General features: G+C 37.0%; 1 protein-coding gene across 4 annotated transcripts in view; it reads right to left on the bottom strand.

Annotated features, from left to right (window-relative positions):
* Positions 1-25044, bottom strand: part of COL14A1 (collagen type XIV alpha 1 chain) — a 255166-nt gene that overhangs the window by 219951 nt on the left and 10171 nt on the right. For all 4 annotated transcript variants that reach the window (XM_037739316.1, XM_017530706.2, XM_017530707.2 and 1 more), the window contains exon 2: positions 16023-16147. In XM_037739316.1, coding sequence (XP_037595244.1) covers positions 16023-16110 — 88 coding nt within the window. In that variant the 5' untranslated portion in view covers positions 16111-16147. The remainder of the gene's footprint in view (positions 1-16022; positions 16148-25044) is intronic.

Genomic DNA, 25044 nt, shown 5'->3' with positions numbered 1-25044 from the left:
GTGATTGTAAAGGCATTCAGGACCAAGTAAAAGATAATTATGTTTTATAAACTTGGATCCAGTTTTCAAAGATAACTGATTTATGCCTGTCAGAAGCATACAAAGCACATGGTCATGAATCAGCACAGAATGTTTTATCTTTTCTGACAGTTTACAAAAATGAATAGATCTGTATTACTTTTTGTGTAGGTCATTCAAACTTCAAAACACACTTCTGGAACTCTACACAAATGTTCCAGTATTTCAAAAAAGGTAAGAATGTTTTTATTATATACTCTCTAACTTAGTTTCTTAGAAAAGCTAATACTTAACAGAAAAGTTTGCCTTTCTTACCTACTTTTAAGCCCAGCCTTTCTTTCTCATTTTAAAAAACAATATAGAGAAAGAAACAGACATTTTCCTACATAGGCATGGGGCATAATATGGGGTTTGGATATTAGTTTCATTCCCAGTTCTACCACTTAGTTAATAATCTTGAGCAGGCTATGTTTTTTTCCAAACCTGTTTCTTTATTTATAGAAAGGGTGACAGCAATACTTTTTTGCAAAGGAGAGATGACAACTTTAAATAGGATAATGGATATAATGAATGGAATGCATTATAATAGGGGATCAATAAATATTTTTTCCCTTTCCCTTACTTCATGTAATGATTCAGCTTAAAAGCTCACTTAATCTTCAAAACATACATTCCTATTCCAATTTTATAGGTAAAGGAAACAAGGTGCAACTAAGATACTTGCCCAAGTCCACGTACTGGTGAAGGACAATCTCTGACCCCAGATGAAATGCACTGTTTCTTTGAAAGATTATTCATATTAAGAAGTCACCCTCAGCCAGCTGCGGTAGCTCACGCCTATAATCCTGGCACTGGGAGGCCAAAATGGGTGGATCACCTCAGGTCAGGAGTTTGAGACCAGCCTGACCAACATGGTGAAATCCCATCTCTATTAAAAATACAAAATTAGCCAGGTGTGGTGGCACACACCTGTAGTCACAGCTACTAAGGAGGCTGAGACAGGAGAATACATTGCATTGGGGAGGCAGAGACTACAGGGAGCCAAGATCATGCTACTGCACTCCCACCTGGGAACGACAGAGCAAGACTCTGTCTCAAAAAAAAAAAAAAAGTCACCCTTCATTGAGCTATGTGAATGAAGAATTAACTACTCCACAAAATATCCACTCATCTGAAATCAGTAAGCACTGTAAGACAATTTTAAGAATAGATTTTCTTTCTAGTTGTCCTTTACTACCTCTATGTAGAGAATGCTAGCCACGCAGAATAAAAACATTAGCTTCCTGTTCTCAATGTGACATGAATGGAAGAAAGAGCTTACATTTCTCTGGCTAATGAGAAAGCATAAATTTATCATAAGAATAACTTTTTGCTGGTTGCGGTGGCTCACACCTGTAATCCCAGCACTTTGGGAGGCCCAAATGGGCGAATCACAAGGTCAAGAGATTGAGACCGTCCTGGCTAACATGGTGAAACCTTGCCTCTACTAAAAATACAAAAATTAACTGGGAGTGGTTGCACACACCTGTACTCCCAGCTACTCAGGAGGCTGAGGCATCGCTTGAACCTAGCAGGTGGACATTGCAGTTAGCCGAGATCGTGCCACTGCCCTTCAGCCTGATGGCAGAGTGAGACTCTGTCTCAAAAAAAAAAAAAAGAAAGAATAACTTTTTTCAAATGGAAGAGAAAGGTATCTGAACCTAATATTTAGATGAACAGAAAAACTGTTATAATTTTTCCTAGTTATCAACATGAGAAGAAAATTTATTAATAGATAAAGAGGTTTGTATTACTTATGGAAGAAAATTAAAAGTAAGAATTTTTAAAAATTAAACAATGTTTACAAGTTTCTGAGTCATATCAAGTCAGTGGACTAGCAAATGTCACTGCCCAAGTTTTTGCATGAATGAGCTGCTGAAAGAAAGCTGTCCTGGGAAACATCAAGTGGAAAAGTACAAATAGGATGGAGGCTTCAATCTAGGAAATTTCAAAAGAGAAAACGATTCCATTAGCACTCCAGGTGTGTTGACATCTCAGAACAGCAAACAGCATTCAGGATTCCTAGGTTAAAAATTATAAAATTTTAGGGCATTTTCTATCCATGCTACTACTCTCTAAATGTTGTCTGAGTTTGTAGCCCTCAACACCTCTTAGTTAATAGACAGGCTTCTAAATATCCAGTAGAAAATGAGGGCAACGTGGACCATGTTCAGATAATTTGGATGGTGTTCTAGAACCAAGAGTGGCATCAGCTCCCATCCAATTGCTCAAGAAAACAAAGTGTAAAAGTGTTGAAGCAAATGCAACAACCAAATCCATCAATACTCAACTCTTTTATTAATTTACAAATGATTCAACTGTCTACAGTCCCATTACAACCACTAGCCAAAAGGAGTATCATTATTACCTTTTATCAGCAGACCACATCTATTGCCTAGAGAAGCATAAATACTCTCACAGTCATTAAAAGGAAATCTTGGTTAAACATAAAATTCACACTTTCTTTAGAGTTCTGCCCTTTACAAAATATTGAAAAGAAGACATGCTAGTTAACAAAGAAAGAGGCATGAGGTCACAGCTGTGGATTTCAAAGTCAGCTTTTTCCCCCCTTTTAGAAGGCACTGGGACTTGAGCCAAAGCAAGGACAGCAGGATTGACAGAAACACTGTTAAGTGTTGTGGAGAAATAATTGCTCTTATCTCATGGAACAAAACTTTGTGTACATTTTATACCAGTCCCATGATTTTTCTTTTTGCAAGCACAAAGGAATTGCTTTTTAAAAATACATATACTTAACTTCCATTAATAATTATAAATGCTTGCATGAACTTGACTCAAAAGTTAATTTATGTCAGTTCAAATCCTAATCTTTTTAAACAAACAAATATCAAATGTAAAATTTGACTTCCAGCACACACCAAGACCCCAGAGGAAACCAACAGACTCATCCTTTGCATGGCGAAGTGCAAAGGATGAGATTGCACACGGGTGAGGCCTGATATAAGACTCGTGCCTATATAAACATCATCCTAAAGGGAAATGGATGGGGAAAGACTGAGGAGCAGCTACTCACTGTCTTCCACTCCAGGGTTAGGCTTGTTATTGAAAGTGTAGGGGCATTTTTTCTTTCTTTTTTTTTTTTTCCTGGAGACGGAATCTCGCTCTGTCACCTAGGCTGGAGTGCACTGGCATAATCTTGGTTCACTGCAACCTCCGCCTCCTGGGTTCAAGCAATTCTCCTGCCTCAGGCTCCCAAGTAACTGGGATTACATGTGCAGGCCACCATGCCAGACTAATTTTTTGTATCTTAGTATAGACAGGGTTTCACCGTGTTGCCCAGGCTGGTCTTGAACTCCTGAGCTCAGGCAATCCTCCCACCTCAGTCTCCCAAAGTTCTGGGATTACAGTCATGAGGCACCATGCCTGGTCTAGAAGCATTTTTGTTTTGCTGTGCTGTGTTGCACTTTGTTTGCGAGGCAAGATTTTCCTTAAACCAAAAGAATACTGCTATCATTCCCATAGAAGTTCATAGGCAGGAGAGAAATGTTTATGTCATTCCATTGAAGCCTCACTGTTATCGAGCATTTGGAAAATTCTATTTCATAATCTATTCATTAAAGGGTTGACTTTTGGCTGTCCCTTTTTACCTTCCTTCTGTCCTTCCTTTCTTCTCATCTCAATTTGAATGCTTACTGTTTTGTCAAGTGACAGTCTATATAAAGATACTTACTACAATAAAATATTCACATTTGTTTGTTAAAATGCTAGTTTTTACACAGGGACACTGAAATGGACATCTTGTGTTCTTCACTACCCATAATCGCATCTCCTCTTCCTTATGTAACAGCATCCTGGTTCTCTTCCAAGGAACAACGCCCCTTCCCCCACTGCATAGAGCCGGCCATCTTCCCCTGGCTAAAGGCTGGGAAAATCACTCAAACCAGGTCAAGTAGACTCTCCCAAGAATCTGAAACTTGACTCCTGTGATGCAGGGATGGAAAATAGCTCCAGTCATTCCAACAACATGCCCTAAGAAAAATGGTCATTAGTTCCTACAGCCTGTATCCCAGAGGGTTTCCCAGATTCCTATCCTTTTCAAAGCTTGATTATTTACTTTTACTTTGATTATATGAGCTACTGCATTACCCAATACATTTTTGCTTAGTTGACCAGAGAAAATTAATTTTATTTGCAACCACAAATTTCTGGTTGATAAAGATAATGCAGTATGAATCATATTGAGAGTTTTTATCTCTTTAAAACACATTTTAGGGTGCTAAGTTGATAGGACAACTGATTATATTTATTTTTAAAAGACTTTTCAACAGCAGAGAAGTATTTGGCTATTTTTATCCAAGTAATCAAAAAAAAATAATTGACAGGGCACAGCGGCTCACATCTGTAATCTCAGCACTTTGGGAGGCCAAGGCAAGCGGATTGCTGGAGCCCAGGAGTTTGAGGCCAGCCTGGGAAACATGGCAAAACTCCATCTCTAAAAAATATATACGAAAATTAGTCGAGTATGGTTGCACACACCTGTGGTCCCAGCCACTCAGAAGGCTGAGGTAGGAGGATCACTTGAGCCCAGGAGGTGGAACCCATGATCACACCACTGCATTCTAGCCTGGGCAACATTGTAAGACTCTGACTCAAAAAATAAAACACAAAACTTCAGCTTTTTATGTTAGTCATTTTTTCAACTAAATTTATTACCTGCCTAAATGTTTCGTAAATTGGAACAATTAAATTCTGAGAGACTTTTACTGTAGGGTATGCTAGAGGGTTTTTTTTTTAATGTGGCTTAGAACCTCATATGTTGTAATTTCATGATCCATTATAAAGATGGTGAACACAGCAGTAAGGAAAATATTCTCAACTTTTCAAATGTGTTTGGCTAACAGCAAGAAATGTGTCAATGTGTGAACACAGAGGTCTTTATAAAGTGAAAGCTAGCCCCTATGCAAAGTCTCTAATTTTCTATGCATTGAGGTTTTTAAATGACAGTTACTTTACCTTCAGTGGTTCCTTCCTGTAACCAGCCAAAACTAACATTGCTACAACCAGGTACATATTTACTGTGAAATTCTAAGAAAGTGTTGATGCCATCACTGTTATTGCTGTACACATTTTTCTCCGACAGCCATCCCATTACTTTTTCTGTATTCTAGTTCATTTAACAATTTGTCTTGAAAAGAAGATGCTGGAATAATCCAGGTATAAACAGTTATTCGAGCCAACGTAGGTTCACAGGTCCTGGAGAGGGAATATTTTTCATAAAATATTCCATGGAGAGACTAAATGTTAAAGCACATTCTGTGGATTAGCAATTTAGGGAGTAAGAATTAATTTCCTGTATGCCTTTTAATACTAACTGCATTCATTGTTTGTTGTTACTGTAATAAATTTTAAAATCTTACTGGCTTAAAACAGCAGACATTTACTATCTTACTGTTCTGGGGGTGAGAAGTTTGAAATCAATCTCACTAGACTAAAAGGGTGTTGTTGGAAGGGCTGAATTTCCTTCTCTAGGGGAGAATATCAACAATTGTCTTGCCTTTCCTAGCTTCTAGAAGCTTCCAACATTCCTTGACTCGTGGCCTCTTTTCATCTTCAAAGCCAGCAGTACCGAGCCAAGTTTTTCTCACATGACTGCTCACACTGGCTGCTCTGTCTCCCTCTTCCATATCTAAAGCTTTTTGCAGTTACATTGGGCCCACCTAGGTAATTCAGGCTAACCTCCCAACTTTAAGGTCAACTAATTAACAACCTTAATTCAACCTGACATCTTAATTCCCCCTTTCCATATAACAATATATTCACAAGTTCTGAAGATTCACACATGAACATCTTTACAGGGACATTATTCTGCCTATCTCACTGGCATTTTTTCTTCTATTTTGTTCATAAATATCACTCTAAACATGTCTATATGGCTTTGCAAATTAATGTCAAAATTGGCCAACCCACAGGAACTCACTACTAAATTTGCTTTACAAGCAGAAAATCAGTCCAATAAAGCAACTCATATTCCTTATTCCTCGCTAAAAATCAGTCATGTAAATAAGTGGTGTCATGGTGGAAAAATGATGAGGTTTCTCAAAGGTCTCACATATTTTCCTAATCACCAAAGCCAAGAACATATAAAGCTTTTCTTACTGAGGTTTCCTCCAGCATGCAGCCACCATCTTCCTTGAAAATTTCTCCAGCCTTCACTTATCCATTACATTCCCCTGACTTCCTTATAAGTAAGTGGTGTTGGATTTTTCTTTTTGACACTTTCGATCAACCATTTTTCTTCTATTAAACTCTTATTGAACTCTATTGATGTTCTGCAGACTTCATCCTCACTTCTTTCCACTTTGATTTCCCTTTCTAATTCTACTTCTAAGGCTTCAAAAATCCCTGTAAGGGAATTCCCAAACAAAACACAATTCAAATATAACCTCCTGCCCTGATGTTTTTTCCCTAAACTCCAGACCGACTGCCTACCAGACATCTACACTTGGATGTCCCATAGACACCTTAAGCTCCATATATTCATCTAAGACTGAACTCACTGTCTTCTACTTGTTTAACCTCTTCATCTCTTCAACAAATGTCTGCTATCACTGACCACTGCTCTGGACGAACGATACAGACACTAAAGTGAGAACCATTGCCTTTTATGAGCTGAGGTAAGTAAACAATTACAATGCTAAGACATGGAAGCAGTAATGACACAGGCGGCAAGATGAAAGGCCCCATCTACTCAGGTCTCCATCAAGAAAGCTGAGCCATCTTCAGTTGTTCCCTGTCTTTTGTCTGTCTCCACTTTTAATCTGCAGACAACTTTTATCTCTTGTACCCCTTACATGATTCTTAGATGCATTCTCTAGTTACATTCTCTATCACATTGCCTATTTCCAGCCTTCAACACCTATTTCATGGACAATTTAATATATTTTAATGATTTCTCATACCTTATTTATTCCTATCCCTCAAACTCCCATGAGTCACAAATATGAGAATCACATATGTTGCTATTAGATGTTTTTCTCAAAAACAGAGTTGTTTAAAATATTTCATAATCTGTCTTCAATCTATCTTTCCATCTTTGTCTTTGCCACACTTCACTCGCAACATAACTTATATTGCAATTTATTTACTTCCCTATCCCCCTAGTAGATAGTGAGCTGCTTGGAGGTAAAAAAAAAAAAAAAAAAAAAAAATCATACCTTTGTATTGAACTCGACACACAGAATGTGCCCCATAAGTGTTCACTTAAAACAGAATTTGGTGTCTGGGCATGGTGGTTCATGCCTGTAATCCTAGCATTTGAGGAGGCCAAAGCAGGTGGATCACTTGAAGTCAGGAGTTTGAGACCAGCTGACCAACATGGTGAAACCCCCTCTCTACTAAAAATATAAAATTAGCTGGGTGTGGTGGTGCATGCCTGTAATCCCAGCTACTTGGAAGGCTGAGGCAGGAGAATCAGTTGAACCCAGGAGGCGGAGGTTACAATGAGACAAGATTGCTGCATTTGCCATTGCACTCCAGCCCGAGGAACAATAATATAACTCCATCTCAAAAAATAAATAAATAAATAAATAAATAAATCAGAATTTGGCTAACAATGTATATCTGGTAGACAGCATCCTTGAAAGTACCCCATAAGAACTATATATGATCAGTTATTTTATGAATGACCATGATCAATTATTCCATGAATGACCATGATCAGTTACTTCATGAATGACCACTTCTGAATTATGTTAGACTGAGACTGCAACTCTGAAGGGCTTACAACTTGCCCACCTTTTGTTTCTAAGGATCTGTGTCTTGTATCCTGGAGTTTACAGAATAAGTGATCTAGAATTTCCCTTATTACTTCTCTAATTGCCACAGACAAAAGCATTCATTCATGAATGTAAATAACATAAGCAGAATGAGTCTATCAAACTGCCAGCAGTATGTTCAATAAAGCAGTTGGAAATACAGTTCCTTAACTCTAGGTGTATAATAGCAATTTTTGCATGCAAAAAGTCAAGTTTCATTCCTTTCCAAACAGGTATGCCTCCCTTTAAGGAAGCAGTGTGTGGTGGTTAATGCATTTATCTTTTCTACAACCCTCAATGCCAAATGTTAGACATTAGCATTCCTAAAATCACTGTATCACACTTACACTTCCCTGCTCAGCTGAAAAATGACATTTCATCACCAACACTTAAGTCTCTATAGATTCCTATATTTGTTTAGTAATAACACTTTACACACTTGTGCATATTTACTTTAGAAGTTAGCACATTTTTTTCAGTAAAGGGCCAGATACATACTTTTGGCTTTGCAGGACATACACTTTCTGTCACAACTATTTAATTCTATCACTGTAGCATGAAAGTAGCCACAGGCAATATATAAACAAATGTGCATGACTGTGTTCCAATAAAACTTTATTTATAAAAATAGGCAGTGGCCCAGATTTGGCCCCCAGGTAGTAGTTTTTCAACCCCAGACTTACTTTATAAAAATGAATGAAAAGTCCACCATTACTGAGGCAGTCTGCCATTACAGAGACAGTCCGCCATTACTGAGGCAGACCGCCATTACTGAGGCAATTCTAACTATATCTCTATAAACAAAACCACAAGGATTTCACACAGCAGCTGGGCAGAGCCCATGGCAGCACAGCAATGCCTCTGCTGGCAGACTGTGACTAGGCTACCTCCTCACTGTGCAGGGCATCTCTGAAAAAAAGGCAGCAGCACATCAGAAGCTTATAAATAAAACCCCACCTTCCCAGAAGAGACCACCTAGGGAAAAAAGGCAGTTATGAGTTCTGCTGCAGCAGACTTATATGTACCTGCCCAGCAGCTCTGAATGGAACAATGAGGTTCACATCTCAGCACTTGAGCTCCTATAAGGGTCAGACTGTCTCCTCAAGCAGCTCCCTGACCACTGTATATCCAAAGAGACACCTCATAAAGGAGAGCTCAGGCTGACATCTGGCAGGTATCCTTCTGGGACAAAGATAACAGAAGAAGAAACTGGCAGCAACCCTTACTGTTCTGCAGCCACCACAGGTGATCCCCAGGCAAGCAGGGTCTGAAGTTGACCTCCAGCATTCCTACAGCAGAGGGGCCTGACTGTTAAAAGGAAAACCAAAAAAAAGAAAGAACTTCATCATCAACAAAAAGGACTTCCACTCAGAGACCCCATCCAAAAGTCACCAACTACAAATGCCATAGGTAGATAAATCCACAAAGATGGGAAGAAACTAGTGCAAAAAGGATGAAAACACACAAAACCAGAATGTCTCTCCTCCTCCAAGGGATCACAACTCTTCACTGGCAAGGGAACAAGGCTGGATGGAGAATGAGTCTGATGAACTGATAGAAGCAGGCTTCAGAAGGTGGGTAATAACAAACTTCTCTGAGTTAAAAGAACATGTTCTAACCCAATGCAAAGAAACTAAGAACCTTGAAAAAAGGTTTGAAGAAATGCTAAAGAGAATAAACAGCTTAGAGAAGAATATAAATCCCTTGATGGAGCTGAAAAACATGAGAACTTTGCAAACAACACACAAGTTTAAGTAGCCCAATCAGCAGAAAGGATATCAGAGATTGAAGATCAACTCAATGAAATAAAATGAAAAGGTAAGATTAGAGAAAAAAGAGTGAAAAGAAATGAACAAAGCCTCCAAGACATATGGGATTATGTGGAAACACCCAATCTACATTTGATAGGTGTACCTGAATGTGACAGAGAGAATGAATCCAAGCTGGAAAACACTCTTCAGGATATTATCCAGGAGAACTGCTCCAACCTAGCAAGGTGGCCAATGTTCAAGGCCAGGAAATATAGAGAACATAACATAAGCAGAGTGTGTCTACCAAACTGCCTGCAGTATGTTCAATGAAGTAGTTGGAAATACAGTTCCTTAACCCCAGATGTATAATAGCAATTTGTGCATGCAAAAAGTCAAGTTACATTCCTTTCCAAATAGGTATGCTTCCCTTTATGGAAACAATCCTGCATGTTCAGCACATGTACCCCAGAACCACAAAGATATTCCTCAAGAAGAGTAATGCCAAGACACATAATCATCAGATTCACCAGGGTTGAAATGAAGGAAAAAATGCTAAGGGCAGCCAGAGAGAAAGGTCGGGTTACCCACAAAGGGAAGCCCATCAGGCTCACAGTGGATATTTCAGCAGAAATCTTACAAGCTAGAAGAGAGTGGGGGCCAATATTCAACATCCTTAAAGAAATAAACTTTCAACCTAGAATTTCATATCCAACCAAACTAAGCTTCATAAGCAAAGGAGAAATAAAATCCTTTATGAGCAAGCAATTGCTCAGAGATTTCATCACCACCAGGTCTGCCTTACAAGAGCTCCTGAAAGAAGCACTAAACATAGAAAGGAACAACCAGTACCAGCCACTCCAAAAACATACCAAATGGTAAAGAGCATTGACACAATGAAGAAACTATGTCAACTAATGGGCAAAACAACCAGCTATCATCAAAATGACAGGATCAAATTCAAACATAAAAATATTAACCTTAAATGTAAATGGGCTAAATGCCCCAATCAAAAGACACAGACTGGCAAATTGGATAAAAAGTCAAAACCCATCAGTGTGCTATATACAGGAAACCCATCTCATGTGCAAGGATACACATAGGCTCAAATAAAGGGATGGAGGATGATTTACCAAGCAAATGGAGAGCCCAAAAAAAGCAGAAGTTGCAATCCTAGTCTCTGATAAAATAGACTTTAAACCAACAAAGATCAAAAGAGACAAAGAATGCCATTACATAATGGTAAAAGGATCAATGCAACAAGAAGAGCTAACAATCCTAAATATATATGCACCCAATATAGGAGCAACCAGATACATAAAGCAAGTTCTTAATGATCTACAAAGAGACTGAGACTCCCACACAACAATAGTGGGAGACTTTAACACTCCACTGTCAATATTTACGAGATAGAAAATTAACAAGGATATCCAGGACTTGAACTCAGATCTAGACCAAGCAAACCTAATAGACATTTACAGAACTCTTCACCCCAAATCCACAGAATATATATTCTTCTCAGCACCACATTGCACCTACTCTAAAATTGACCACATAATTGGAAGTAAATCACTGCTCAGCAAATGCAGAAGAACAGAAATCATAACAAACACCCTCTCAGACCACACTGCAATTAAATTAGAACTCAGGATTAAGAAATTCATTCAGAACCACACAACTTCATGGAAACTGAACAACTGGCTCTTGAATGTTGACTGGACAAACAATGAAATGAAGGCAGAAATAAAGATGTTCTTCAAAACCAAAGAGAACAAAGAACACAACATTCCTGAATCTCTGGGACACATTTAAAGCAGCGTCTAGAGATAAATTTATAGCAATAAATGCCCACATGAGAAGTAAGGAAAGATCTAAAATTGACACCCTGTCATCAAAATTGAAAGAGCTAGATGAGCAAGATCAAAAAAACTCAAAAGCTAGCAGAAGACAAGAAATAACTAAGATCAGAGCAGAACTGAAGGAGATAGAGACACACAAAAAACCCTTCAAAAAATTAATAAATCCAAGAGCTGGTATTTTGAAAAGATCAACAAAATAGACCACTAGCCAGATTAATAAAAAAGAAAAGAAGGAAGAATCAAATAGATGCAATAAAAAACAATAAAGGGGATATCACCACTGATTCCACAGACATACCATCAGAGACTACAACAAAGAAATCTATGCACACAAACCAGTAAACTTTGAAGAAATGGGTAAGTTCCTGGACACTTGCACCCTCCCAAGCATAAACCAGGAAGAAGTCGAAGCACTGAACAGACCAGTAACAAGGGCCGAAGTTGAGGCAGCAATTAATAGCCTACCAACCAAAAATAAGCCCAGGTCCAGATGGGTTCACAGCCGAATTCTACAAGACATACAAAGGGGAGATGGTACTACTCCTTCTGAAACTATTCCAAACAATCCAAAAAGAGGGAATCCTTCCCTAATCATTTTATGAGACCAACATCATCCTGATACCAAAACCCAGCAGAGACTCAACAAGAAAAGAAAAATTCAAGCCATTATCCATGATGAACACAGATGCAAAAATCTTCAATAAAATACTGGCTAACTGATTGTAACAGCACATCAAAAAGCTTATCCATAACGATCAAGTAGGCTTCCTTCCAGGGATGCAAGGCTGATTCAACATACGCAAGTCTATAAACATAATTCCCCACATAAACAGAACCAAAGACAAAAACCACATGATTATCTCAACAGATGCAGAGAAGGCCTTCAACAAAATTTAACAGCCCTTTATGCTAAAAACTTTCAATAAACTAGGTATCAATGGAACGTATCTCAAAATAATAAGAGCTATTTACAACAAACAGCCAATATCATACTGAATGGGCAAAAGCTGGAAGCATTCCCTTTGAAATCTGGCACTAGACAAGGACGCCCTCTCTCACCACTCCTATTCAATATAGTATAGGAAGTTCTAGCCAGAGCGATCAGGCAAGAAAAAGAAATAAAGGGTATTCAATTAGGAAAGGAGGAAGTCAAATTGTCTCTATTTGCAGACGACATGATTGTATATTTAGAAGACCCCATCGTCTTAGCCCAAAATCTCCTTAAACTGATAAGCAACTTCAACAAAGTCTGAGGATACAAAATCAATGTGCAGAAATCACAAGCATTTGTGTATACCAATAACAGACTTAAACAGAGCCAAATCAAGAACGAACTGTCATTGACAATTGCTATAAAGAGAATAAAATACCCAAGAATACAACTAACAAAGGATGCAAAGGACCTCTTCAAGGAGAACTACACACCAGTGCTCAAGGAATTAAGAGAGGACAGAAACAGATGGAAAAACATTCCATGCTCATGGTTAGGAAGAATCAATATTGTGAAAATGGCCATAGTGCTCAAAGTAATTTATAGATTCAATGCTATCCCCATCAAGTTGCATATGGCTCTCTTCACAGAACTGGAAAAAAAACATCTTAAACTTCATATGAAACCAAAAGAGAACCTGCATAGCCAAGACAATCCTAAGCAAAAAGAACAAAGCTGGAGGCATCATGCTACCTGACTTCAAACTATACTACAAGGCTACAGTAATCAAAACAGCATGGTACTGGTACCAAAACAGAGATATAGACCAATGGAACAGAACAGAGGCTGTGGAGGCAATGCCACACATCTACAACCATCCGATCTTTGACAAACCTGACAAAAACAAGCAAGGGGGAAGGGATTCCCTGTTTAATAAATGGTGTTGAGAAAACTGGCTAGCCATGCGGAGAAAACAGAAACTGGACCCCTTCCTGACACCTTACACTAAAATTAACTCCAGGTGGATTAAAGACTTAAACATAAGACCTAACGCCATAAAAACCCTAGAAGAAAATCTAGGCAAAACCGTTCAGGACATAGGCATAGGCAAGGACTTCATGACCAAAACACCAGATCATTGGCAACAAAAGCCAAAATAGACAAATGGGATCTAATTAAACTGCAGAGCTTCTGTACAGCAAAAGAAACAATCATTAGAGTGAACGGCAACCAACAGAATGGGAAAATTTTTTTGCAATCTACCCATCTGACAAAAGACTAATATCCAGAAACTACAAAGAACTAAAACAGATTTACAAGCAACAAACAAACAAACCCATTCAAAAGTGGGCAAAGGATGTGAACAGACACTTTTCAGAAGAAGACATATATGAGGCCAACAAACATATGAAAAAATGCTCATCATCATTGGTCATTAGAGAAATGCACATCAAAACCACATTGAGATACCATCTCATGCCAGTTAGAATGGTCATCATTAAAAAATCTGGAGACAACAGATGCTGGAGAAGTTGTGGAGAAATAGAAACACTTTTACACTGTTGGTGGGAGTATAAATTAATTCAACCATTGTGGAAGACAGTGTGGCGATTCCTCAAGGAACTAGAAATAGAAATTCCATTTGACCCAGCAATCCCATTACCGGGTATATATCCAAAGGATTATAAATCTTTCTATTATAGAGACACATGCACACGTATGTTCACTGCGGCACTGTTTACAATAGCAAAGACCTGGAACCAACCAAAATGCCCACTGATGATAGACTGGAAAAGGAAAATGTGGCACATATACACCACGGAATACTATGCAACCATAAAAAATGATGAGTTCGTGTCCTTCATAGGGACATGGATGAATCTGGAAACCATCATTCTCAGCAAACTGACACAAGAATAGAAAATCAAACACCATATGTTCTCACTCATAGGTGGTTTTTGAACAATGAGAACACATGGACACAGGTAGGGGAGCATCACGCACTGAGGTCTGTTGGGGCGAAATAGGGGAGGTTCAGCAGGGGGTAGGGAGTTGGGGATTGATAACATGGGGAAAAATGTCAGATACAGGTGACGGGGATGGAGGCAGAAAACCACATTCGCCATGTATGTACCTATGCAACAATCCTGCATCTTCTGTTCATGTACCCCAGAACCTAAAGTGCAATAAAATATATATATATTTTAAATGAGTGAAAATTAAAAATAAAAGTTCCGATCCTAGGAATGCAAACAGTAGATTTCACAAATTAAGTTTAATTAAAACAAACTAGCAATCATTAGGAATGCTTCAAATAACATACCTGGTCCTTATAACATTCAGACTATGTGCTCAGTTTTTAAGAAAAGGAGCAAAATCTTGGACCAGGTATGAAGTGATATTTCTACCTTGTACACTATGTAAGAGACAAGACATAATTAGGATACATACACACTCACATTACTTTATTAATAGAGCTATAAAAACAGGGCTCTATTCATAAACTGATTTAATTAATAGGGTGTTATTAACAGAATTGATATTGTAACATACAAATTTGACTTTCACTGATTAAACTAGCACAGGCTTTTCAGAAGCACTTTAAGAATGGGCTGTGTGCACATATCCTTATAGTAGAACGATTTATAATCCTTTGGATATATACCCAGTAATGGGATTGCTGGGTCAAATGGAATTTCTATTTCTAGGGCCTTGAGGAATCGCCACACTGTCTTCCACAATGGTTGAACTAATTTATGCTCCCACCAACAGTGCAAAAGTGTTCCTATTTCTCCACATCCTCTCCAGCATCTGTTGTCTACAGATTTTTTAATGATCGCCATTCTAACTGGCGTGAGATGGTATCTCAATGTAGTTTTGATTTGCATTTCTCTGATGACCAGTGATGATGAGCATTTTTTCATATGTTTGTTGGCCTCATGTATGTCTTCTTTTGTAAAGTGTCTGTTCATATCCTTTGCCCACTTTTGAATGGGCTTGTTAGTTTTTTTCTTGTAAATCTGTTTCAGTTCTTTGCAAATTCTGGATAACGTGTGTACCCATGCAACAATCTTGCATGTTCTTCACATGTACCCCAAAACCTAAAATGCAATAAAATAAATAAATAGGGGGAAAAAAAAAGAATGGGCTGGATGCTGTTGCTCACACCTGTAATCCCAGCACTTTGGGAGATAGAGGCAGGCAGATCACGAGTTCAGGAGTTCAAGAGCAGCCTAGCCAATATGATGAAACCCCATCTCTACCTAAAATACAAAAATTAGCTGGGCATGGTGGCACATGGCTATAATCCCAGCTACTCGAGAGGCTGATTCAGGAGAATTGCTTGAACCCAGGAGGCGGAGGTTGCAGTGAACTGAGATCGCACCTGTGTGACGGAGCGAGACTGTCTCAAAAAATAAAAAAAAGATTTAAAAAATGAATGACCTATTTAACCAATTGCCACAAAATTATTATGCTTTGCCACTGGTGAGGCTGTAAACATCATCAAAGATGTGTACATTTCTATAGTGCAAACAGTTGGTAAAACTCAGTAAAAGCCCACATATTATTAGGATAAATAAAATAAAAGTGATAATCAGAAATAAGAAGGCTACAGTCCCAGATCCTACTGATTCTCAAAGTTTTCAATTACCTTGACCCTGGACGATAGTACAGAAATAAACAATTGCCAAAAAAGGCGGAAGCAGCCAGTACCGCATCTTGCACTGAAAAATCTTCATTTTATTTTCTGCTTTTTACATGAGTTGTAGCAGCCTCCTGGAAACAGAGAAAACAGGGACATTTTTGAGAAGACTAAAAATAAAGTACATGTAGTCATTTACAACAGGCAAATAAGGCAACATGAATTAGTACTGTCGAGAAGTAATTAATTCCCTAGAGCATCGTGCATTTCACTCTAAAATACAAACTGATGAAGAAAAGACTTTAGAAGATGCTGTAAATTGAGAGAATGATTTGAAATAGTTGGGAGAGAACTTTAGAATGTACTTTGTGACTCATCCCTATGATCATAAATTGCTTAGTGAATTTCCCAAATGGATAAATATCATAATTTTACCTGAAATTAGCATTATAATGAATCCCAATGTCCTTGCCAGTAATGTGTTCCTCCCATATTTATCACATAAAGTTCACATAAATTCCTACTGTTACCTTATATTGCCTGAAAGGTACAAATATATGGGACCTTTCTACTAGTGATCCAAGAGAATTTGAAAAATCACTTTGTACTAATACTAAGTCACTGCAGTACTCAGACTTCCCCCCACTGAGCTAAATAATTACTAATCCTTTCATCTTTTCTCATAGTTCTTCTCTTTTCTAATATAAGTGAATCTAAAACCCTACCAAATTTTTCATTTTCATTGGGATAGCAATGAAAGAAGAGCTACAAGAAAGAGAAAGGAAGATAAATGGAAGTCAGGAAAATGAAGAAAAAAGAAAGGTTACAACTATTATGTATCTATAATAAGTAATAATAAAAATTTTAACATTAAAAAAAAACTTTAGAAAAAGAGAAGAAAGAAAGGAGAAAGGGAGAGAGGCAGAAATGGAGGGAGAAAATCATGGATGTTTGGTATCAATTTAAAAGACCAGTCTACAAATTATAGATTGTAATTCTATTAATAGGTCATTACAGAGGAGAAATACTAAAGTCCTTCCCTCAGAGATTAAGAAAATATCTCCAAAGTTGTCTTCTACCCAGGAGTATGCATATGTATGTATGTGTGTGTATATATATACACATATATATATGTACGTGTGTGTGTGTACATATATATATATGTACACAGTGCTCTACAGAAAATTACAGTGATTTCCACACTTCCACTAGGATCTCATATGAGTACCATGTCATATCACTTCCACATCATATATATATATATATATATATATGCACCTGGGTAGAAGAAAATATATATTTTGTGATGGAGTCTCACTCTGTCACCAGGCTGGAGTGCAGTGGCACGATCTCGGCTCACTGCGACCTTCCCCTCCCAGGCTCAAGAGATTTTCCTGCCTCAGCCTCCCAAGTAGCTGAGACTACAGGCGCTCACCACCACGCGCAGCTAATTTTCGTATTTTTGGTAGAGACAGGGTTTCACCATGTTGGCCAGGATGGTCTCAATCTCCTGACCTTGTGATCCGCCCACCTCAGCCTCCCAAAATGGTGGAATTACAGGCATATGCCACCGTGCCCTGCCCAGGGCATATTTTTTTAATTCATTTTTTCATTTATTTATTCATTCATTTATTTCCCAGTATCATTCCACAAAGGATCTGAAGCAACTAAATAATAAATGAACATAATAGAAAAGGTAAAGGTGCCAGATTTAACATATAAAATACAGGTCGATAATTAAATTTAACTTGAGATAAGCAGCAAGTAATTTTTAGTGTTAGCATTTTCTATGCAATAGTTGAAAAATACTATTTTTTAAAAATCATTGTTTATTTGGAATTAAAATTTAACTGAATGTCATGTATTTTATCCAGCAATCCTAGTATAAGGGGAAATTTTGGTGATAAAACAATAATTAATAAAATGAGCACAGAGAAAACGTATCTGGTCCTGTATGTTGGTAGAGGTAACCATGAATTTGGTTCCAAATTTATTTATTAGCAGCTAAAGCAAGAATGAAGCATATTAAACTTTAAAGTTTACTATATTTTTAGATTAACTAAAACATATTTTTCCGGAGAGGCATAACGTTTTCTGATACCGAAGCTGAGAATTTTTCCCATGATTCACCAAAAAGTCATCTTCCTTTATTCACCATAAAATGTATTAAGCCCTTGCCATATGGAAAGACTACTCTAAGTATACACAAAAATTCCTTTAATCCTCACAGTGAATCTTTGAAGTAAGTACAATTCTAATATGTATTTACAGATGGACAATAAGGCACAGAGAAGTTGCCCAAGTCACAAAGTTAGTGCAACACAGTGAGACTCTGTCTCTCAAAAAAAAAATAATAATAATTAAATAAAAAAATTTTTAAACATATCCCATAATACTATTTTAACGAAGGAGAAAAAGATCCTCTTTAACATAAAAGAACCTTTTTTTCCTATTGTGAACGGCCACAATCAAAGAGCCCTTCTCTGTTCTCGTCAAAGCAGTTCCTGTATCCAACTGTTTGGAAGCAACACTGAACATGTAATATTGGAGGTTAATCTGCATCTCATGTGCTTTTTAACTAAGCAAATAAATGCTACCCTCGTCTTGGCAACTTTCTTTGGAAACTGAGCATTATTTATATGGAAAAAGCATTGTAACCACAGCTTATCTTCAAAATTCTTTCTTTCTTTTTTGTTTTTTGAGACAAGGCCTGTTTCTGTCACCGAAGTTAGGCTGCAGTGGTGAGATCACGGCTCACGACAGCCTCAATCTGCTGGACTCAAGTGATTCTCCCACCTCAGCCTCCCAAGTAGCTGGAGTATAGGCATGGGCCACCACACCTTGCTGATTTAAAAAAAAAAAAAAAAAAAATTGTAGATAGGAGGCTGAGGCAGAGAATCCCTTGAACCCGGGAGGCGAAGATTGCAGTGAGCCAAGATCGCGCCACTGCACTCCAGCCTGGCGACAGAGCAAGACTCTGTCTCAAAAAAAAAAAGAAAAGGAAAAGGAAAAAAAAAAAAGCGGGACACGGTGGCTCACACCTGTAATCCCAGCACTTTGGGAGGCTAAGGCAGACGAATGACCTGAGGTAGGGAGTTCGAGAGCAGCCTGACCAACCTGGTGAAACCCTGTCTCTTAAAAAATAATAATAATAATAAATTATCTGGACAAATTTTTTAAAAAAATTGTAGAAATGTGGTCTCCCCACATTGTGCAGGCCAGTCTTGAACTCCTGGGCTCAAGCAATTCCCCTGCCTCAGACTCCCAAAATGCTGGGATTACAGCCATGAGCCACTGTGCCCAGCATAAATTCATCTTTTGTTGTTGTTTATTTTAAGTTAGGATGAGCAATACCACATTGGGAGAAGTGAAATTTCAGTTTTCCCAAGATTTTCTGCCAAGTCCCCAAACTTTAAGACGGTAAAAGAAGGGCAAGAAAAATCTCAATCCTATTAAAATGCCATGAGACATTTTAACATTTACCGAAATGTCAAAGACTAATTTGTTAAAACTTTGCCCAAAAGCCTGCACAAAACAAATAACTCTGCCTTGATTTTTTTGTTGTTTAAAAACATCATGTTAGAAATGGCTATTTAGTTCTCTATTCAGAAGGTATAAGCCAACTTTAGGGAAAGTTGATACAGTAATGTTTAATACAAGTGTCCTCAAAACACTGTCACAATTTTATAATCAGTAACATAAAACTAGGCCAATTCATGCTAATTTGCCCTTCCACTCATATGTTTGTTTTATTTAATCTCATCTGTCCAGATAAGTTTAATAATGAGGAAAGACCCTAAGAGTAAGCATTAAACAATGTTTACAGGCACCCACAAAATTCCCAGACTAACATAGAGCCAATTTTATCAAAATTCCTTAAATATTTATCCTAACATTTTTGTAAACCACACACACTCACTCTCTCCCTGTCTCTTGCCAAGACTTATACACATATATACACACAAACCTTGGATAATATTGTATTCAATCATTGTTGACTTACAAAACATAAACCATAAACTTAAATGAAATTCTTGTTAATTATGTGATATACCATATATCCACCAACTCCATGCTCTGAGAGAGATTGTTATTTATGGTATTAAATGTTCATTTCAACATTTATTTATTATTTTAATTTTTTGAGATGGAGTTTCACTCTTGTTGCCCAGAATGGAGTGCAATGGTGTGATCTTGGCTCACCGCAACCTCCGCCTCTCAGGTTCAAGCAATTCTCCTGCCTCAGCCTCCCGAGAAGCTGGGATTACAGGCATTCTCACCACCATGCCTGGCTAATTTTTTTTTTTTTTTTTTTTGTATTTTCAGTAGAGACAGGGCTTCTCCATGCTGGTCAGTTTGGTCTCAACCTCAGGTGATCTGCCCCCCTCAGCCTCCCAAAGTGCCGGAATTACAGGCATGGGCCACCATGCCCAACCTCAACAGTCATTTATTAAGAGTCCTACTACATAACCAAAGCATTATACTTGGTAATAAGAAAGATACAAAACTTTAAACCATATCTTCCCCTTCATTAGCTCACTTATAGTTAACTGAAAAAAAAATTAGTTGAAAAGTGAACTTTAGGTGAACTCACTTACAATTTAATTGAAAAGCATATTTTATACCAAAGAAAAATAAGAATCAGAGACACATAACAGAAGTTTTCATATATTAGAAGAGGTTTTATGTAGAAGATAAAACAGCATTGTTTTGTGTAGCTTCTGAAAACAGAACTCTCATCAGTGGGAGGCTCCCAACCCATAGGAGCTCTGTAACAACTCACTATAACAATTAGAAACATTTCTTCCCTCTTACTAGAAGTTCTGGGGCAGAAGCTAAGTTTTACCCATAAGAGATGCTATCAAAGGGATTCCTGAATTTGGGGCCAGGGACCTGAATAAAATGATCTCTAGGATGCCTTCCTCAACTCCACATTTTATATATATGTTAATATCTACTTTATAGAAAGAGAATTTTACATTCAATTGATGATCTAGGTCACACATTTTTGTAGATTAAAAAATGAACCAAAAAAACAGCAACAAAAGAAATAGGCCTAATGTATTATCCAGGGTGTTGGCTTTGAGGGTATTCCTCCTTATTTCTTCTTGCTATTAAACTACTACCCTTCTCACATCGAGAATCGTTATAAAAAAAAAAAAAAAAAAGATTTTCAGGATTAGCTAATGAGATCTATTTAAAAAGTGACACAGGAAGTGAGCAGTTATGACATTTATCTGTTAGCATCATGACATAGGAGGAAAAAACTCTAAATTAGGAATAAAGACCTAGTTTTGTTACTGCTAGCTTGGTGGTTAGCTTTTTTCTCTCTAAGGGAGCTCCCCACTATGTATGCTATGGTGATCAGAAATCAGTGAGAAAGCTGCTGTCTTACTACCATAAAGCATCAGGGAACAGAATTCAGGAATACTAGAGAAACTAGATACTGAGAAGGGAAATGTCAGGATAGAATGAGACACAATGTGGGAACAAAATCTGCATACAACTGCCCTCAAATCCTGGACACTTCAGAATGATAAAGGTCAGTTAATTAGAAAAACGTAATCATAAATGTGTATGAATTTAATAATGGAGTTTCAAAATACATAAAGCAAACACTAATAGGACTAAATAAATAAATTGAAGATTTCAATACTCTTCAAGAACTGGTTGAACGATTAGACAATATATCAGTATATGGATGTGGAAAACTCTATTTAACCTAGCTGACATTTGTTGAGCATTGCATCTAACAACTGCAAAAATTGACATTTTTAAAGTGTACCAGTAAAATTTAACAAAATAGTCCACATTCTGGGCCGTAAAATAAAACTCAATAAATTTCAAAAGATTGAAAGCATACAGAGTATGTTTCCTGACAAAAGATTTAAATTAGAAATGAATAATAGGCTGGGTGTGGTAGCTCACACCTGTAATCCCAGCATTTTGGGAGGCCAAGGTGTGAAGACTGCTTGAGCCCAGAAGTTTGAGACCAGACTCGGCAACATAGAAAGACCCCATTTAATTTAAAAAGAAGAAAATGAATATCTTTATAAATTCAAAATATTTGAAAATTAAACAATATGCTTCTAAATAATCAGAGGGTCAAAGTTAAATCACAATGGAAATTTTTAGATGTTTGAAAAGGAATGAAAATAAAGGTACAATTTTTGAAAATTTGTGGAATGCAGCTAAAGAATGGGAAAATAAACTTATAGGTTTAAATGTTTACATAAAAAAGAAGAAAGATTTAAAATCAACGATCTAATTTTTTACTTAAGCTAGAAAAAGAAGAGCAAAGTGAATCCAAATTAAGTGAAAGGAAGTGATTAATAAAGATAAAATCGAAAACCAAATAAATAGAAAAAATTAGTAGAAATTAACAAAACTAATACTTGCTTCTTTGAAATATTAAAAAAAATTAAAAACCTTTAGGAAGTGTGATCAAGGAGCAGAGACTGACACAATTAACAATACCAGGAATAACAGAGAATATAACTACCTATTTCACAAACCAAAAAACATTAAAAAGGAAAAATACAAATAACTTTATGCCAGTAATCCCAACAATTTAGCTTAATTGGAAATAAACTATTGAAATACTAGTTGACTTGCTAAAACAGACACATGAGGAACTAGAAAACCAAAATAGCCCTATATCTATTAAAGAGATTAAATTTGTTATTAAAAATATTTCCACAATGAAAATTATAATCCCAGATGGCTTCACTAGTGAATTCTATGAAATATTTAAGGAAAATATAATATCAATCCCACATAAACTCTTTCTGAAAACACAGGTGAAGGCTAGCATAATCTTTTTTTTTTTTGAGACAGATTCTTGCTGTCATACATGTTATAGTGCAATGGCTCAAACTTGGCTCACTGCAACCTCCACCTCCTGGGTTCAAGCAATTCTCTTGTGTCAGCCTCCCAAATAGCTGGGACTACAGGCTCATCCTACCACACCAACTAATTTTTGTATTTTTAGCAGAGATGGGGTTTCACCATGTTGCCCAGTCTTTTCTCAAACTTCTGGCCTCATGTGATCTGCCTGCCTCAGCTTCCCAAAGCACTGGGATTACAGGCATGAGACACCACACCCAGTCCTAACATAACCTTTTTATCAAAACTAGACAGCATCACAAAAAATAAAAATTACAGAGTAACCTTCATGAAATAGATACAAAAATCCTTCACAAAATATTATCAAATAGCATTTAACAATATATAAAAATAAGAATAATGATGAGCTAGTAGAGTTTATTACAGGAATATAATATTGGTTTAAAACTTTTAAATCATTTAGCATGTTTAGTATGTTTCTTCCCTCAGGAAGAAAAAGGCTAACCATCAGGCTAATATCCATTAATTATTTAGCATGAGATTTTATACATACATATGTGTATGTATATAATCTAAATAGGACAAAAAGCACTTCAGAAAATTCAATACACATTCAGGATTTTAAAGAAACTCAGCAAACTAAAAACAGAAAGAAACTTTTTCAATCTAATAAAGGGCATCAACGAAAACTCCATAGCTAATGTCTTACTTAATGGTAAAATATTGAATGTTTTTCTCCTAAGATCAAGAATAAAATAGGTATATTAACTATTTCCACTCAACATTGTACTAGAGGTCCTCAGCAGTGCAATCAGGCAAGAAAAAGAAGTAAAAGGCAGAATGAATGGGAAGGAAGAAGTAAACTGACTCTATTCACAATCAACATGATTGTTTAGCAGAAAATTCTAAGAACTCTACCAGAAAAAAAAGCCCCTACTTTAACTAATAATTTAGAAAGGCTGACTGACAAGATCAGTAGGCAAAAATCAATCAATTGTGTTCTTATATAAGAGCAGAAAATAAATAAAAACAAAAAAAGTAAATGAATTTACAGTGACATCAAAAATATAAAACAGTTAGAAATTAATACGACATGCAAGGCCTCTATACTCTTTAGCATACAAAAATAGAAAAGTGTATTACTGACAGAAATGAAAGAAAGCCTAAATGGAGCAGTGCACCATGTTCATGGGTTTAAAAAAATAAATAAATAAAAAATAAAAAAAATTTTAAAAGTTCTGTTCAAATGTTTTTAAGTTAATCTATAGATTCAAAGCATTGTTAATCAAAATCTCAAAAAGTCATGAACAAATATTCTCTAACACAGTTTGCTAAAAGTGTAACTTCTCGTCATAAGGTATGCTTATTCCTTCTAAAAAGTATTCATGGGTCATGCACAATGGCTCACACCTGTAATCTCAGCACTTTGGGAGGGCAAGGCAGGCAGATCATCTGAGGTCAGGAGTTCGAGACCAGCCTGACCAACATAGTGAAACCTCATCTGTACTAAAAATACAAAAATTAGCCAGGCTGTGGTGGTATGCATCTGTAATCCAGCTATTCAGGAAGCTGAGGTGGGAGAATCACTTGAACCTGGGAGATGGAGGGTGCAGTGAGCAAAGATTGTGCCACTGCACTCCAGCCTGGACAACAAAGGGAGACCCTGTCTCAAAAAGAAAATAAAAAGTATTAATGGATATTGTCAAATTGGTCTCCAAAGAGATTATGCCAGTTTACATACCACCAAAAGTATATGTGTCTGGCCATGCATGCACGGTGGCTCATGCCTGTAATCCCAGCACTTTGGGAGGTCGAGGCAGGCAGACAATGAGGTCAGGCTGAGGCAAGAGAATCGCTTAAACCCAGGAGGTGGAAGTTGCAGTGAGCTGAGATCGTACCACTGCACTCCAACCCTGACAATAGTACAAGACGCCATCTCAAAAAAAGGAAAAAAAAAAAAAAGTATATGTGTCGATTTTTCCATAAACTCATTGGCTCTGATATTTGCAAATTCATTCATGTATGAAAAAATTGTAGTTCAATTTATAACATCTCTCGTGGCTATAATATGACTGCACATCTTTCATTTACTTAAGATGTCTTTTGATCAGTGAACTCTCTAACATATCCTTGGTCATTTTTCTATAGAAGTGTTCATTTTTGGGTTTTTTTTTTTTTTTTTTTT

This window comes from Cebus imitator, unplaced genomic scaffold (assembly GCF_001604975.1).
Source record: "Cebus imitator isolate Cc_AM_T3 unplaced genomic scaffold, Cebus_imitator-1.0 Scaffold68, whole genome shotgun sequence".
NCBI lineage: Eukaryota > Metazoa > Chordata > Mammalia > Primates > Cebidae > Cebus > Cebus imitator.
Note: the sequence above shows the minus strand (reverse complement) of the source record. Positions and strands in the feature narration are given on the sequence as shown.